Genomic DNA, 18120 nt, shown 5'->3' with positions numbered 1-18120 from the left:
CACTTAAATTAAGAGGGACATTACTTAGAAAACAGTAAAAATAGCTGATTTTCACAGTTTTGTTAACATCTAACAAAATCTTTAAAGCCTGATCCTGCAAAGACTTATGAACGTGCTTAACTCATCATACTGACTACTCACGGGGTGTAAATTTAAGTGCATGTGTAAGTCTTTGAAAAATCAGGCTTTTCATTTGTATCTGATCGATTAGGGTTTAACCATAGAAATGTGGATATAATCTGTGACAGACAGAAGCACTGAACCATTCTCAGGGCTGCAGAATATGGTACTCTGTTACTGTGGTTCCTTTCTGCCTTGATCTTATGCTCACTATACAACAGTGCTCAATTTACCACAGATACAGATTTTCTCACAGCCCTATGTTATTTTCGGAGCACTGTACAAATTTCTCTGCCCTATGGGCCTGACGCTCCTACCTTTGAAGTCAATGGCAAAACTCCCATTGATTTTAGTAGGAACAGAATCAGGCAACATGAGCTCAACCCTGTGAGGTACTGAGTGCCTCTTGAATGCCCTATACTGCAGGACTGAGCACTTGGCAAACATCAAAGATCACTCATGTGCAACATATTTAGGCATTAACCATTACATTAAATCAGTAACTTTCTTGCTCACATATGTTTAGTACTAAGATTATCCTGAAGCAAGCCCCTAAAATCTTTGGATAGATTTCTTGTTACACGGTTATTTTCCTTGATTGTTATCATTTTTATGTAGTTATATATTAGATATGAGGGTTATCTGAAAAACAACAAAGAGAGGATTTTTAAAAACCTGAAATGCTGATAATTAGAATAAATTCGCATTATGAGTACCACTTCTCATTTGACCAACAGATCATTTGGAAATTAATCTTTATCTTAAATGTATTAACAATTCTGCATGGAATTTTCTGGCAATTTAAAAGCTTTGATAAATCATAGCAATGTAGGGGTGGAAGGGACTTCAAGAGGTCCTCTAGTCTATCCCCCCACGATGGGTGAGAACCTGATTCACTATGTCGTTAGACAGCCTTTTTACTATTTTCACCAATAACTGATGTAAATTAGTTTATATGAATGTCATAATCAAAGATGCAACATTTCTGGAAAACAAACTGAAAAGCTATTGTCACTGAATGTACTCTCTCTTTAACAGAATAACTCCACTGCAGAGAAGCAATTTAATAGGAAGAAATTATACATTCTACTTAGTGCAGTAAAAGTTTCTCATATACCCAGTTGCTTTTTAAAACATCGGTATTAGTGTTTGGCTCTGCTAATAGGGAAGCAGCAGACCTGGGATGGAAAGGGAGCTAGCTGTGTGTGTGCTAACAAATCTGAGACCATATACTGTTCTCATGGGAATTCTGCATATGGATCCAGTACAAAATATAGCTCCCATTGAGAGTATAAGCCATATGAGAGCACATAAGAAACAGATATGCCATTCTGGAATGCCATAACGTAACATACACAACATGTCCGGTGTGACTTACATATGTATTTAATGCTAAAGGAAAAGAAGGAAATCTGGAATTTTGGGAAATTATATATTCTTATGACTGCTTATTCTGGTCTGCAAAACTCTCAAAGACTCCCTTTAAAATGTACATGTGTAGCTACCCCCTGCTGGAAAACACAATATACTGTGCAGGAAAAATTCTAGCTAGAGCAGGTAGCAAAATTTTAGGCTATATCTACAGTACATCCTATGTCGGCACACCCACACCCGAGTGACATAAGTTACAGTGGCATAAGTGCTCGTGCACACAGCGCTATGTCAGTGGAAGAGCTTCTCCTGCTGACCCAGCTTCTGCTGCTCGTGGAGGTGGTTTTTTTATGCCAATGGGGAGAGCGCTCTTTCATGAGCAGGGCGTGTCTTCACCACATGCGCTGCAGCGGTGCGGATATATTGGTTCAGCTGCGCTGCTGCAGTGCTGTACATATAAACATGGCCTTTATCAAAATGGTTCTCCATCTGAAAATACTGTTTCAATTAAACCAATTTTTTGTATGAAACCATATGAATTTCTGACAAATTTCCCATGGGAAAAAATGTCAGAAAAAATTCAAAAGTTTGTTTTGAAATGAAATTTTTAATTTTTTTCTTAAATGAATTTTTCAAAACAATTTTTTCAGAATTTTCTGTTCACGAAATATCTACAATATTTGGTTTTAATCAAATTCGGAATTAAAATAAATTTTGAAATGTTGAAATTTTGTAAAAAATGGAAATTTTGAATTTCAAATAGTTCTAATTTCAGCTACTGAGCGCTGGAGCACCTTCTCCCCAGGCAACTTCCAGGGCCTCCCACCCTGAGAGGTGGGGCTCAATGCTTCCTTTTCCCTCAGCCATTTACAATGCTACTGGTTGATGGTGGGGATGAGAACTCAACAGTTCCCTGTTCCCCTCCTCCCCTCTCTTTCCCTCCCTGTTTTTCTCATTTCTTTCCCACCCCCAAGCACACACAAATATGTTGGAGGTACACTGGCTTGGACCTAAGCCAAACAGTTTCTATAAGAGAAGAACTTTTTATAAATAGATATCACCACAAACTCTCCTATTAGACTATGGGGACTTGGTACTTAAAAATCTGGGCGATCATATTTGATTCATGTGTAGCTGAAAAAAACCGTCACCTCCCCTCACCCTCCAAATGACCTTTACATATTGTTTCAAGTAAATACACATTTTTTCCAGTTCTGGCAAATGTTCATCAAAAAGTATCTTATTCTTTGTTCACTTAGTTAAAAAAAAATTATAATAGCCTTGGTAATAGAACAGAATCTTACAGTTACAAAGACCTCAGGAATGGAGGTTGTTCGTAATTCTGAAATGTTTGTAACTCTGAACAAAACATTATGGTTGTTCTTTCAAAAGTTTACAACTGAACATTGACTTAATACAGCTTTGAAACTTTACTATGCAGAAGAAAAATAACCACCTCAATTTAGGTGAAACAAGCACAGAAACACTTTCTTTACCCTGTCAAATCTTTTTTAAACGTTCCCTTTTTTTAATAGCTTACATTTAATGCAGTACTATACTGTATTTGCTGCTACTGGTTCTTTTTTTTTTGGTCTCTGCTTGTGCCTGATTATGTACTTCCAGTTCCAAATGGGGTTTGTGGTTGACTGGTCAGCTCATAATTCTGGTGTTCGTAACTCTGAGGTTCCATTGTACGTGTGTGTATATGTATTTGATTAATAATATTTTTGTTTGTCTTTCATTACTGTAGATTACTAATTAAGGAAATCAACTGAATATCTAATTTGTTATGTGCCAATACAAAATTATTATAGCAATTCCCAATTTTCAAACCACAGTGGGCCCCTTTCATAGGGAAGATAATTTTTAAAGAATTACCTGAAGTGCTGGTTCACTGTCACTTGAAAAACAGACTGCATATCAGAAAATACTAAAAAACCCTGGGACTTTCATTTTCTAATTCACTGTCTCAGAGTTATCTGTAAATGGACTTTGTATGTATTTAAAGGTGAATCATCCTTTGGCAATGCTTTTTTCTTCTTAAATTAGATAAAATTGCAAATAATCCAAAAGCAAATGCATAGCTTTTATACTCCAGACTTCTCTTGTACTAAAAAGTTAGGAGTCTTTATCATTTACCCACTTTATTCAACAAAACACACAGACTTACAATTGCATCCCCATGCAACTTCAACAAGATATATGCAAACTCCTAACAGCAGCTGTGCTTTGCTTGTCTATGGGTATTGTGCTAAGCAGAATTTTTAGTATTCTCTAAAAGCAGTGACAATCATACAAATGCCCACTTAATGTTTCCCCCCTCTCATTTAAACCTTTTAGAATACAGCAGTGAGTGATATAGTAAAAAGACTGTATAACAGTCTCAGATTGCTTTTTTAGCATCTCTTTGACAGTTCTGTGTTTAAACACTTGGCTGATGTCTGGGAAATTTACATTAACATACTTTTTTGTATGGTGTATAATCTTGAATAACATTGTAAATCAACACTCTTCCTTAAGTCATTTGTAAACTGTTAGATCTAGCCATTTCTGCAACATAAAAGTCAGCAATTAAATCAAACACTAAAATAACAAATACACGATTTTTCACCGCTACATTTGCAAAATGGGAATTCTTTAAATACTTTGATATAGATAAATAAAACTAGGAACACGTTAGAAAAAAAATCTGCTAATATTCAAGTATATATACCAGGATACTCTGTGACATGTACAGTAATTGAACAATTTTATTTCTGAAGGAAAATGGACCGCCTTCCAGCCTAGGACCTTCATTTGCAGATCCTTGGTTCCTGCTTTAAACCATTTCTGCCTATGCAGAACTAATGCACTGCCCTCCTGCATACAGGAGTCATTGTGCAGCATAGTTCAGCCGTTAAGTTACTGGATGAATTTTACTCTGTAAGAGTATTCTCTTTATATTTAAACTACAGTATGAAATTCTATTCCTGATTCTACCTTTAAAAAACAATTCTTAAAGGGAAGAAAAAATTCTACAGTAAGGATTTTTTAACCTTTTAAAATAACATATATATCTGAGGGACAATGAAAGGACGGGACACAGAGAACTGTATAAAAAAGTAATAGTAAAAATCACTTCACACTTAGTACAAAGGTTTCTTCACAATTTGATACTGACTCCAATTCAGATCATGCAAAATAAACCTCAGTGTCCCCAGGTGCTCATCTTCTCAATGGGAAGACTATAAAAAGGTGGGTACTATGTCAGTATATGCACACCACTAATAATAATGTTTTATATTTGTGTATAATGCTTTATGGTGTATGTTCAAAGCAGTGTACAAATAGTCACTAATTAACATCTCTGTGTGGCATGTGGCTAGGTATTATTCTCCCTATTTTAGGCATGGGGAACAAGGAGGCTGTGATTTTCAAAGGTGTCTAATAGAGTTAGTTGCCCAGTTCCCACAGGATGGGATTTGGGTGCCTAGCTCCCTTAGTGAAAATTCTAGCCAAAGGTCACAGCCATGTCAGAATTAGATTCTGGACATCTTGCCTCCCAATCCCGCCTTTAGGTCTCCAGACCCCACTGCCTTCATGAAAAACTCCACTAAAGCCAATGGAGTTAAACACCGGAGTAAAACATGTGAGACCAGAATCAGATCCAGTGTTGTAATAACAGAACTAATTTTTAGACAAAAGGTGGGGGGAAACCATGCCATTGGGGTATTATGGAAATAGGAGTCATTCTGCAGTTCCTACAACAGGAGGAATCATAATTTTGACTTTAGCAAACCCATCGCTGTAAAATGCACACTGACCACATTTCAAACTGCAGTGGTACAAACAGTCCTAGGTTGGTGCAACCTGCCTTGGGAAGATGAGCGGGTGTAACAGGGAGATTCTCTAGTATAGCAGCACCTACATCATATGCTCCCCACTGCCAGCACAGGAGGCGTGGGTGGAAGAAAGTGATATAACTCAGCTTCCTTACACTCTGGTGATCCCCAGCTGCCTTGCTGGCCCTTGAGGCTACTGGCAGCTAGTGTAATTTACAGAAGTCTTCAGAGTGCCCTAAGTTAGACCAGAGGACTGGCCCAGCACAGATAGCCCAGAATTGTGAGAGACTATAAATTCATCTTTGCACCCTTCTCTCCTGACCTATGCTGTGTGCTCCTCAGTTGTAGCTAAGGATCTGGGACACTGTATGTTAAAGAAGTGCAATGAAAACCAACTTTTTTTTTTTGTATGCCTAGTCTTTTTAAAATGACATCTGTTCTAAATCCCTATACAGCTCAGTGTTTCTCACTGCACTTCCAAAGCCATTCTTTTGTAAATAGATAATTAGTACTTAAACACCCCTTTCAAGGGGTTTCTACATTAACATAAAAATAGTATAATTACTGATGGTCAAAATGGCAAGACTACACTTTGTAAATTCTAATTTCTTTTGCTGCTCAGAAGGATGAATTTCTTTTCTTCTTTGCCACCATTTTACACTGTCTTAAATATGAATATTATTGCACCCTAAAATATACAATACCTGTTAAAACAAGAAGGAAAATATCTACCGTCACTGCAGAAGATTCCATGTTAGAAAGGACCTGAAACTAAGACTGTTTTCTTTGATGAAGATTTGTATTTTAAAACAACAGGGATACTGACTGTTGATCAAAATTAGCTGATTTTTATATAAACAGCAATGCTATAACACTCATAAACTGTGTGTAATTACAGCCACATAGAATATTGGTATAATTCTGTTAAAATAGGTATTTTCATTCCAAAACTATTTTCAGGTGACTTCAATTATTGGTGGGAAAAATTTAACCCTTTGTGGTGAAATTTCATATGGCAAATCACAGCCCTGAAGTGAATTTGTGTTGAGAAGTTTGCTAAAATTCTGCTTCTCCATTTTCGCGATTTGAAAAGAGGAATAAAATGGTGGTTGTCACCAATTAAATGTTCCAGGTGTGTTTCATTTTTGCACTGTAACTCTAAGCCAGCTTTACTTCAAATTTGGCATGAACTTACTCCTCAAAGAAGAATGCCTTTGATATATTTGAGGAAATTCCATTCAGAAATAATGAATGGAGGAACATTAGAAAATGCACAGCATACTTAAGTAATCTTCTAAGTCTCCACACAAGAGTACAATTCTCCACATACACACTCACACAAGTGGGTGTAGAACTGGCACATTGGGGGGGGATAGTTCAGTGGTTTGAGTACTGGCCTGCTAAACCCAGGGTTATGAGCTCAATCCTTGAGGGGGCTATTTGGGGGCAAAAATCTGTCTGGAGATTGGTCCTACTTTGAGCAGGTGGTTGGACTAAATGACCTCCTAAGGTCCCTTCTAATCCTGATATTCTATGATTGAATATTTAGCTCAAATGTCATTAGTGTAACTCAGAGCCATGTTGTGCTCTAGGGGACATTTGGAAATATTCATGCAGGCTGGAGCAAAGGGAAGCATGAAGGCTGCTGAACCACACAAATCTTAACCAATACCATCATTAAAGAATGTATGTTGGGTAGGGCTGGGGCATTGCATGTATAATTTGATGGCTGCACTAGGGCAGAGACAATGTTTTTTGTGTTTGTTCTATAAAGCACCTTATGCATTTTTGGGTGCCAAATAAAAATAAATTAATAAAATAAAACTAGTGAGAGGACAGAGTGCAGAGGATAACCACAGCACAGCGTGTCCCTAGTATTCAAGGATAGGATCCAACTTAACCATCCTGCATTATATATTGATGATATGTAGGCAGAAGGGCTCTGGATTATTTTGAAATGCTTAAAGTGACATCAGTATGTGAGGCACATTGAAAATCTAGTATATGCTCAAATTCTCTTCCAACCCATTCCTTATGACAGTATCCAAAGGCTCAATGGTCTTGTGACCCCACAACACACTATTTATTTCAAATTCGGAACCTTCTGAAAATCCCAAATGCACTTTGGGCTCAGAGTGTTTCAAGAAAAATGAGCTCACGGAAGAGACTGGGATAAAGAGAGGAAAATAACAGAGGTAACTGTATCAGAAAAAGAAAAAAAAAGGCTTGAAGAAAGAGAGAAGGGGCTTTAGATCTGCTCTATTTGCATAGCACTTAAGCACATGTTCAACTTTAAGCATTAGCTTAAGTTCTATTAAAGTCAGCACTTTTAAAGTAAAATATACTTGACATCAAAGACAGAGAGTCTGAATTTGATGTAGAGAAGAAGGAAAATGGAGAAGCAGCCATAGAATTTGGTCGGGTGACCTCAGAAAGGTTGAGAGGAGGATATAGGCAGAAACTGAAATGCCGGGGATCCAAAAGAGTATGAGAAAAGATGCCAGCATCGCACACAAGAAATGTGGACATCAAGAGAAGGTGGGACATGGAGCTGTGGTTTGAAAAGTGGGTAAGCAAAGGAAGGCTTTCTAAGGATAGAGGAAACTGTCGCATGTTTGAAGGCTGAGGTTGACAAAGCCAAAATAGAGAGAATGAAGATAAAGGGAGAAGAAAGGAAGAGCTGAGACTAGGATGAAGGAGAGAATGTGGTCTGGGAGGGAGCAGGAAAGGATGTGAGAGAGGGTGAAAGATCCTGGGCAAAGAGGGAAGAGGAGGAGAAGGAGGTGACTGAGGAAAGGAAGAGGCTCTAATGGTTCTAGATGCATTAGGTATCAGAGGGGTAGCTGTGTTAGTCTGGATCTGTAAAAGCAGCAGAGTTCTGTGGCACCTTATAGACTAACAGAAAAGTTTTGGAGCATGAGCTTTCATGGGTGAATACCCACTTCGTCGGATGCAGAATGTGAATACAAAGTGGGTATTCACCCACGAAAGCTCATGCTCCAAAACTTCTGTTAGTCTACAAGGTGCCACAGGACTCTTTGCTTCTAGATGCATTAGTCAATAAGGAAGGCAAAGTACAGCAGGTTTTCAAAGAAGATGGATGATTTTTTACTTTATTTTATTTAAATTAAACACATAAAAACACCTACCTATTCAAATGCTCTAGACACCTTGACAGAGATTTACAATATAAAACCAGAAAATATAATATATAAATTGAGTCCCTTCAACAACAAACAACTATCATAAGCATAACAAGCAAAACATTCTCAACCCAGATTACACAAAAGTGCACCGCTTCTTAGGAATCCTGCCCCCCTATCTCCCAAAAGGCCCTATAGCTTGAAATCCCATGCCTCACACACCTCAATCCTTTCCAAGTGATCATTCAGAGAGATCAGTTTGGCAGCAAGCCTTAAGGATCAGCAAATTCTCAGACTATTTTGGAGCAAGGAGAAAAACAATTCCATTCACGAGGCCATCATGAACAAGGCCCTGCCAGCACTCCCTCGCCTATAAACTGAGGGGATTTCAGCTTCAGGACTTCTGCTGTTCCCAGCGGGGGCAGTATCATGTAGGAGGGCAGGTAGTCAGTCTGTCAGGTAGACAGGAAATCAGCAGCAACTCAGACATGCAGTCCCTTTCCCTGCTGACTAACAATGCTCTAATATCGCTTCCCTTCCACACTACTGGGTAAATATTGATTTTGTGTATAACAGATAACCATGGGGTTTGGAACAGTTTTTGTGCACTAATGTTTGTACATTATTGCAATGTAGTGTGAAGATTCAGAGTGAAGTTGAACATTGCTTAGTGTTGTAAAAGTGTCCTATTGTTCTGTAATGCTTGGGCACAGAAAGATTGCATGGAAGGTACTGTTACAGATTTCATAATTCTTTTGTGTGTGTTTCCTCCTTAATGCATTGTAACTTTTTTTCTTAATTATTTTATGTTGGGCGTATTATTGGGCTTGCAGAGTTGAATCAATATTTATTAGCATGAGTCTTCCAAAATCAGGATAAAGACTTGATTGTAAATATTTTTTTGAACTAGAAAAGCCTGACATTTTTCTTATTGCATCTCAGTCTCCATGCTTCTGTCAGCTTTGTGCTGCTCCTAGCCAATTCCACACTGGGAAATGCCATAGCACGTAGCTAAGAAGACAGGAAAATATAACGAAAAAACCCCGGTCCCTTAAAATGTGTACTTCATGCATACTTTTTTTAAAGCCACTCACTCGACCTGCAAATTTTTTGATAATCAGAAACAAAAATCTGTGTTTATGCTAAATCCGGGCACCAGCACAGCAGGAACACAGACCATGATTTTTCTCTGGAAGCAGCATACTCTTTCCAATTTCCACTGTAATTTTCTTTTTTTTTAAGCACATACATAACACTGTAGAAGTGCATGTAAATCACCACTTGCCTGCTCAGTGGAACAGAATTTCAGCTATCAATGCCAACAGTTGCCTACAGAAGGCATCTACATCTGGTCTGCCACATCCAAGACAGCAACCACAGACACGCGTTTTGCTTTGTTTGGAATTCATCGCTGCGGTGCAGCTGAGTCTCAGACAGAAAAACTATCAGCCTCCAGGGTTAAACAGACAAATGCTTTTCTCACCACAACTTTTTACAGGGAGGGAAAGCCATAACAATATATGTAAGAGTTCTTATGCAAATCATAAAAGGCCTAGTGACTTAAATAGCATCTAATGCCAAAAGTTGCTTAATGTACATTTTCCCCCTCTTAAGAGTAGAAAGGCAGAATGGATGAATGATCACATGAATCTCATTTGCTCAGGTGGAAAGAACACAATATTTTGAAAAAATCCAAATTCTAAATGTTGCCATTCAAACAGAAAGCTAAATTAATATTAATCATTCCTAAGTGCACAATGTTTTACTAGGAGACAGAGAGGGTTGGTACATTCATTAAATCACGTTTATTTCTGAAATGGCATGTATTCTGATACTTACCTAACCATTCATTGAATTTTTTAACTTCACTAGGAAGTCCTAGTTCAGTGAAGTCACCAGCATGTATTAAAACATCTCCATAGGGCATTTGGATTGGATCAGTTCTTGAGTGAGTGTCAGAAATACAGACAAATCGGGTATATCCTGGAGGTTTGGGGGCATCGTGGGGCACAGGATCCACCCTATGGGAAATGCATCATGAGAAGGTTACATAACCTTTTTAGTATTTACTTTGCAATTCCAATACAATTTTCAGTGTTACTAAAGATGACATATTCTGGATCTGTGTGGGCGAAAGTCACTTACTAGAAGAAACTCACAGAATTAATAGGAGGTATAAGAATTTTGGAGTTCACATCATAGAGCTTTCAATATTGGCTGGGTAGATGTGTTAGTTTAAAGGGATTATGGAAAAGAGATTGTTTCAATGTTATTGTCATATTTCAGACACTTACAAATAAAACAAAGGCATTTCCAATTTCAAAATAAGAATACCGTCCTGTGTTCATTGTTTAAATAAGGTTGCACACTATACTGAGAGAAGCAATTTATCACATATATAAATAAATTTAAATGCATTTTCCTAATCATATTTTTTCTGCAGGTTATAAAATTCCCAACAAATTTAATTAACGCATTTTTGGAGATATGGTTCAGTGTGTTAATGCACCGGCAGATAAGAACTTTACTGACAGCTGCTGCAAATGCACATTCTAACCTTACTATTGTCAGGACAATTGTGGTAACTTTCTGGGCTTAATTATGCCAAGTAAATCAGATGCAGTAATGGGTGATGCTGCATTGTATAGTGCCCAATTTCAAGACTCAAACACGAGGAAAAGAACTGATCTGACCCACTTTTATGAAGCTTCCTCATGATTTAGGTAAGGAAGGCAGAGAAAACAAATCTGCTGCATGAGATATACTTATTTGCAACTCATTAAATTCCTTCACCCTCAACATATTTCATTACAATATATAGAAGTATGTATGTGTAAGTGTACCATAGTGCAATTTCAGTGCAGATAATTTTGGTGGGAAAAAAACAAAAAAACAGAAAGAGCTTTAATATCAGTAAAATCTCAGACAGAATTATAGTTTTATACGAACAATTTAGTTTGTAAATATTTGTCGTTAAATGAATCATAACATTAATTTAGTTCATTGTTATGTATAATTTGGATCTTTCTCCATCTGATCTGCATCTCTTCTGGCTCAATTTTAAAAATTTAATTAGGAAAAAATAAAATTATAGATCTTTATTATTATTATTATTATTAATGCTAACACTTTGGTGTTTATGGGAAAAGATTTCAGAGGACCTCAGATTGTTTAACAAACCTAAGTTAATCTTCACAACATGGGACAGATAAGAATTATATCCATTTTACAGATGAGCAAACCGAGGCATGGATGTTAAGTGACCTGATAAGTTCATGTTGACATTAGTGAGACTACCAGGAATAGAGTCCTGTTCAAATCATTAAACAACACTTACAAAAATTCTCATTTTACCATTTGATAAAACACATTTAAAAGCTAATGTATGAGGATATTCTCTTTGTTATACTATTTTTCTATACCTTTCTGGGAGGGTGTATGTCTTTTTAAAAATCATTACATCTATGGGCAGGTTCTAGCAAAAGTCATAACTTTTGAAAAGTTTTTTTTTTTTACTTTACTAAATCCAGGGAGTAATAACTATTTAATTTAAGTGCTATACAGCAGGAAGTATTATGCCCGAGTTTCCTAAAATTTCATACCTTTTGTCAATTTTTCAACAGAAAGTGACCAGAAAAGAAGGCCAAAAGTTGGCGCACAAGCACATGAAACAAGCACAAAAGCAGAAACTTGAGGTCTTACATCCCTGACTTCCAAACTTTTGCTCTCCCCATCCTTAACTCCCAAATATAGGCACCTCTCCATTATGCAGTTTTAAATTATGGATACTTCTCAACTGCAGAAGAAGATAGCCAGAAAAATAATGTACTTCCCCAGGGTTCTCAAGTATTTGTACATGATAAATAAAATGCGCTGATCTGAATTTACATTGCTGGGTTTTCAGTGTAGCTCATAAAGTGTATCCCTTGAATATGCCTCTTTCCTCTCACCTATCACTGAAACAAAGCCAAGGGCAGCAGTAACTTGTGCATCAAATAGTAACATAAATTTCACATGGTCCTCCTCTGGAGCTGAATGAAAACACAACAGACTTACAATGGCAATGTATGCAGCACACAATACATATGCTTTTCCTTATGCATGATTTAGAACTTTATTTTGTGGAAAGCATTTTCCTGATTCACACTGGTCAGCCAAGGTATGTATTGCTTTAAAACCTTGTACAAAGGGCCAAAAATGTATTGGGTATAAATAAATATGATAAATAAATAAAATGCAGATCACAGTGTCACAGAAATATGCACACATTAAGGATGTGTGAATTGCTTTTGCAGTACAACAGTGCAAAATGTCAGGTTTCACATAAACACATTTAATTGTACTGTAGGACACAATTTCTTAAGGCCTGAGAGTGATGTCCCTGAGTAGCATCTGACTCCCTGAGTAGCCCCACTGATGTCCAATGAACTGCTTGCGCCGTGAGTAACAGAAAAAGAAGAATGAGGACCTTATGGTCTGTTATTTTTTTAAAATAACATATAAACTTGTATATAAATTGAAAAAGCAAAGTTAAATTTCACGTCAACACTGGAGGTTACTATATGCACAGGGCTTCAGTGGGGTTTCATACAGGAGCAGAGGTTTGCCTGCATACAGCCAGGATCAAGACCTTAAATTTTCAAGGGACAACTGTCATGATTTATGTCTTCTACAGCTCTGATTGCATTGTCAGTGCTTAACAAACAGTAAATGACAATTATTACAATAATAAAATACATTTGCCAACTGCGGCAACCCAAAGCACCTTGCAACAGAGGAACAGGAAGGACAAAGATGGTGCCAGGAAAACGCTGTGAGAGGTTGGGAATCCTCCTGGATGGTGCTGTTAAGGTAAGACAAGGAGTGCAAGACAGTACTGAGGACCAGAAAAACCATGTACTAGCTGTAAGGCTGAAGTCAGAAGAGCCTTTGAAGGAGAGCCAAAAGCACTGAGGAGAAAAGCATTTGGGGGTGAGTAAATTTATATGAGGTTTATTCATTATTATTTGCAACATCACTAAACTAGGGATTTTACAAGCATATAATTCACTAGTAGGGTGAAATCCTGGCCCTGCTGAAGTCAATGGAGCAGCTACTATTGACTTCAATGGGGCCAGGATTTAACTCATAATATTTATGGGAATAAAGGAGATGCAAGATTACATTTCTCACCATTCTGTTAATTTGTAAAAGCCAAGAACAATATCAATACTGTAGGTATTCACAAAAAATTTTCAAGATTTCTACTGTCTAGACAAATAGAGTTGGTCAAATTACTTTTATGAATATTATTTGTTACAACTTAGCCCATTTTCTGGTTTGCATGAATGTTTTTCAAATGTTAATTATTCATGAGTGTTGAACACTTTTGGGGAACAATTTTCAGAGAATGGCTTGTTTGTGAACTGCTCCCTTTAGAGTATTCACTGTGTTGTGTGGTGGATCACCAAAGTCACATGCTATTGTATTCACTCACTGGCTGGGTGACTGCAACATTAAACAAGAGATAATGAGTAGCAAATGGCTAATAATGAATAACTAATTTCCAGCCCAAATTTTGTGATGAAAACCCATACACACAACTTCTGGGATTCGCAAAAGTATTCATGAATGCCCCACAGCTATCTGAATACTCACAAATAATGAATAATATGCCCCACAAATCTCAAAGATCTGAACTTGGCACTTCTGTTTGCCAAAATATTTGTGAATCAATTTTTTGTTTGTTTGTTTTCTGTTACCATTTGCCAGCTCTGCAAACAAAAGATGTTCCCTGATGCAGATATTATATTTGTTTTATTCATTATTTGTATTGGGACACTACCTAAAAGCCCGAACTAGGGGTCAGGACCTGCTCCAGAGAGTGTTGCATATTCAAACTCTGCCCACATGCAGGCATGTGTCCACATTAGCCTTTATGTTTCCTTTCTATGGTGTACAATTTGTACCACAATTTGCATGTAATATATCACTGAAAAGATCCATACCATTCACTCGTGTTTTTTTTTTAAAGGAATCATTCCCTATGTTTAGAAATTACCAAAATGTAGTGGATGAAAGTAAGCCAATTTATTCAGTCCTGCTAAAGTAAAAAGTTTTTTTTAATGAAAATCAATTCTCTGACCAAAATATGTTTGATTCTCTTTTTAAAGAATAGAATAAAATATGTTACATTTTGATTTCCTATAAAATATTTTGCCATGGATTTATATACTTAATTTACTTGTAATGGCTTAACAGTTTTGCTTTTCCTTCTGGCTCTCAACTTTATGGCAAGTTTCATTTTGTAATTATGATCCTACACTTGACATTAAAAGTAAATCACCATTTAGAGCAGTTAACTTTACTGATATCATCATATATAAAAAGTCAAAAACAAACACATTATTTTAATTACTCTTTAAGCACTCCATATCTTTCACACACTGGTATTAAAGTAGGTTGTTGGATGGGTACCCACACTATTTTATTTGCTGCTGTCCTTTTTATTTTGTAGTACAAAGCGGTAGTATAGCTAACCAACAACAGGAGAATGTTTATTCTGAATACAGAGTTGGTATTTCAACAGCTATTCACTTGTGATGCAAGTTGAGAATATGAGTTCACAAAGCTGATTAATGCTTCTAAAACTGTGGAAAATATTATCTATATGAAACCTCTTAGATTAATTACATTGTTTGTTATTGTTTTCTTTTTATAAAGACCAAATTGTGCTAGCACAGTGATTCCTCATCTATCCTTTAAAAAAGTACCTATGCTTCCCCAATGGATGGAATTGTATCAGTAATTATTATTAGAAAAAGACAGCAAAACATTGTTCTCTGAATTCTTTCTGACTGGTCCATCAAATACCACATTGACAAGGCAATAACAATTCTGAAGGCTGTGTTAGAGCAATAACAAAACTATAATACTTACATTTGCACATGTGGGGGCTGAAAGCGTCCCTGGTTAATGTTGTAGAACGTGAACGCCTGTGTGGGGTTTGAGCTGTACTCATCCACTTCAATTATGAGTCTACTGTGTTGATGCCTTCTAGCAGCCATAATATGCGACTGGGCGAAAGCCATGCTTGCGCTGTGTAGTACAGCTTTTTCAGACAATCATCTGTGCTATCTTTCTACATCGACAGAAGAAGACCATGTCGTCTCCTTACCTCATCAACGTGCTCCCCTTCTGAAACCTAAAAGCAGATTGAAAAGATGGAGCATAACCGTTTGACAGTTAATCTGTTTTGGATTTCCTTTATTTAATGTCAGATGAAGATTTAAAGGGGGTGGGGGAACACTTACGGCTCAAAGAACTCATTACAAACCTTTCCAACTCAGTAATTTGATGAATATATTGTAGTCTGAGTTTGGAGGGGAGGGATGCTTGCAAAAGAACACATGGTGCAACATGTTCAAATAGTTAAGACTTTTAAACACAAATCTAGCACCATGCAGTATTGGTATTTCAATTTTAAGGTTTTGTCAACACGATTATTTACTCCCTCCGCCATTGTATTAGTGAATATTTATATCATAGCCCCTTCAAAAATGTTCAGTTGACTGTCTCTGAATGACTAAAGTGCAAACACATTTTTAAGTTCCGTTTAAGGCCTGTTTTTCAGTAGTGCTGTGGCATTCATGAAAGATATGTGTTGTCAAGCGATGCTTCCTTGAGACTAAGAAACAGGTATCAAAATGGGTTTCCCATTCACATTTTATTATATTATGCCTGGCTTTGTAATAATTTCTAAAGGCCCTCTAGTGCAGATATGAAAGCTCAAAGTGCTACTGCTCCACCTATCACACCTCATATCCTACTGTGAGGTAGTTTAGGCCCAAAATACAGGATTCATTGGAAAATGGGGTGTTTCACAGCCTTATATAAATAAATATGTTTTCATTAAGTTTTAAAAAGAAAATCAATTGAAACCATTTTGGATACTTCTCACAATGTATCCAACCCTAAAACAACAGCAGTGATTGTTTGGGAAGTGAAAATGACTGACTGAAATAGTAAAAATAACCACTGAAAATAGCAGACAGTAAATTAGATTAGATTTTTGTCCGTCCCCGCACCCCCCAACCCAGCTCCCAGTTTTAATAAACTCTTTCATTATTGGCAATAAAAGTAAGGCTCTTTTATGAGACTGTTAGTTTTTGTTTATTTATTTAAAAAATTCTTTGCTTCAAAGGAACTAATTTTAAAAATATTCACATTAGAAAATAGTTATTCACTGATTATATACAGTCGCTGGGCAGTGGTACTGAAAGTATCTTACAAATGGTCAATGTATCTCAGTTCCACTCTGATGGGACCACCTCTAAACATGATGAGAATGCAGTTCATGGTCTTTAATCACTCAGTCCTTTGCCTAGCTATTAAGACTGCCTACCTGGGTGCCATATCTGGTATTTGTTTTTGTAAGGTAGAAGTTTGTCTTCTGTGAAACTGGGATGAGACCTCTTGTTCATTTCATTACATGGCTGTGAAATGATGACAACTTGCTGTTATTACCAACCTACAGGGACACAGTCTGAGGATTTAAAAAAAGAGTATATTTCTTCTTGACTCCACTAGAAATGCATGGTAAGAAAATAGTAGAAAAGCAGCCCAGGAAATTTTGGATTTTAAACACTCTCCGATACAGTGTGCCTGCTATGGAACAGGCAGCAGAATGGAAGTGTTTGAAAGCAGCAGGAGGGAAGAGAGAAATGATCCTTGTAAAAATAATAGAGTACAAATCTTTGCACTTAAGAAATAAGGCCTGATCTACACTTAAAATTTAGGTTGACATAGCTAGGTTGCCCAAGAAAAAGAAAAATCCACACACCTGAGCGCCATAGCTATGCTGACCTAACTCGTAGTGCAGATGCAACTAGATCAATGGAAGAATGCTACCTGTCACTGTAGGCTGTGTCTACATTATGGGGTTAAGCAGCATAGCTATGCGAGTATAGTCCCAGTAGTATAGACAAGCCCTAAAAGATTAAAATGGCAGATATGAGGTCTTGTCCTAGAAGCACTGTGTGCAAAATGGTGCATTTTCAAAGATGTTCATATGGACCATGTATGTCAAAGTCAGAGATTTTATATTGGACCAGCTGCTCTGAACAAACAGACATCTGTCTGAACTAAACTAATATAAATGGTGATTTTTAGAACAAAATTCAGCACAGTTAGTAATGTGCAATTCTAAAGTGTTTACAAAAGGGTCTTGCAATACTTTATAAAGCATTAAGTTTCAACAACACCTTGGTGCGGTGTGTAAAAATTTTCCCCATTTTACAAATGGCGAACCCAAGGTTACAGTGAGCTGAGACAAATATTTTCAAAATTAGGAGACTAAAGTTGGGCTCCTAAATATATATATTAAAGCACCTGCCTGATCCTGAAAATTGCTGAGCATCCAAAAGCTCCACTGACCTCAGTGAGAGCTGCTGGGTGCTCAGAACTTTTGAAAATATGGCTAAATACGCTTAACTTTAGGCTCCTGAATGATTTACCTAAGGTCACATAGAGAATCATTGGCAGAACCAGCCCTAGAAACCAGGAATCCTCACTCTGAGTTAGATGCTCTAACTACTTCCTCCTCACTGGACAAAGTGGACAATAGCACTTGCTAACTCCACTAACATTAGCTGCTTTTGGTAGAATTCATTACACTTTGTTCCCAA

The 18120-nt window shown here is 37.0% G+C and overlaps 1 protein-coding gene across 5 annotated transcripts in view; it reads right to left on the bottom strand.

Moving 5' to 3' along the window:
- The window catches only part of MPPED1 (metallophosphoesterase domain containing 1), a 73441-nt gene that overhangs the window by 42654 nt on the left and 12667 nt on the right, over positions 1-18120 (bottom strand). For all 5 annotated transcript variants that reach the window (XM_050925075.1, XM_050925067.1, XM_050925103.1 and 2 more), the window contains 2 exons: positions 15374-15638; positions 10295-10476 (listed from right to left, as the gene is read on the bottom strand). In XM_050925075.1, coding sequence (XP_050781032.1) covers positions 10295-10476; positions 15374-15525 — 334 coding nt within the window. In that variant the 5' untranslated portion in view covers positions 15526-15638. The remainder of the gene's footprint in view (positions 1-10294; positions 10477-15373; positions 15639-18120) is intronic.

This window comes from Gopherus flavomarginatus, chromosome 1, assembly GCF_025201925.1.
Source record: "Gopherus flavomarginatus isolate rGopFla2 chromosome 1, rGopFla2.mat.asm, whole genome shotgun sequence".
Taxonomy (NCBI): domain Eukaryota; kingdom Metazoa; phylum Chordata; order Testudines; family Testudinidae; genus Gopherus; species Gopherus flavomarginatus.
This window is presented reverse-complemented; position numbering and strand designations above follow the sequence as displayed.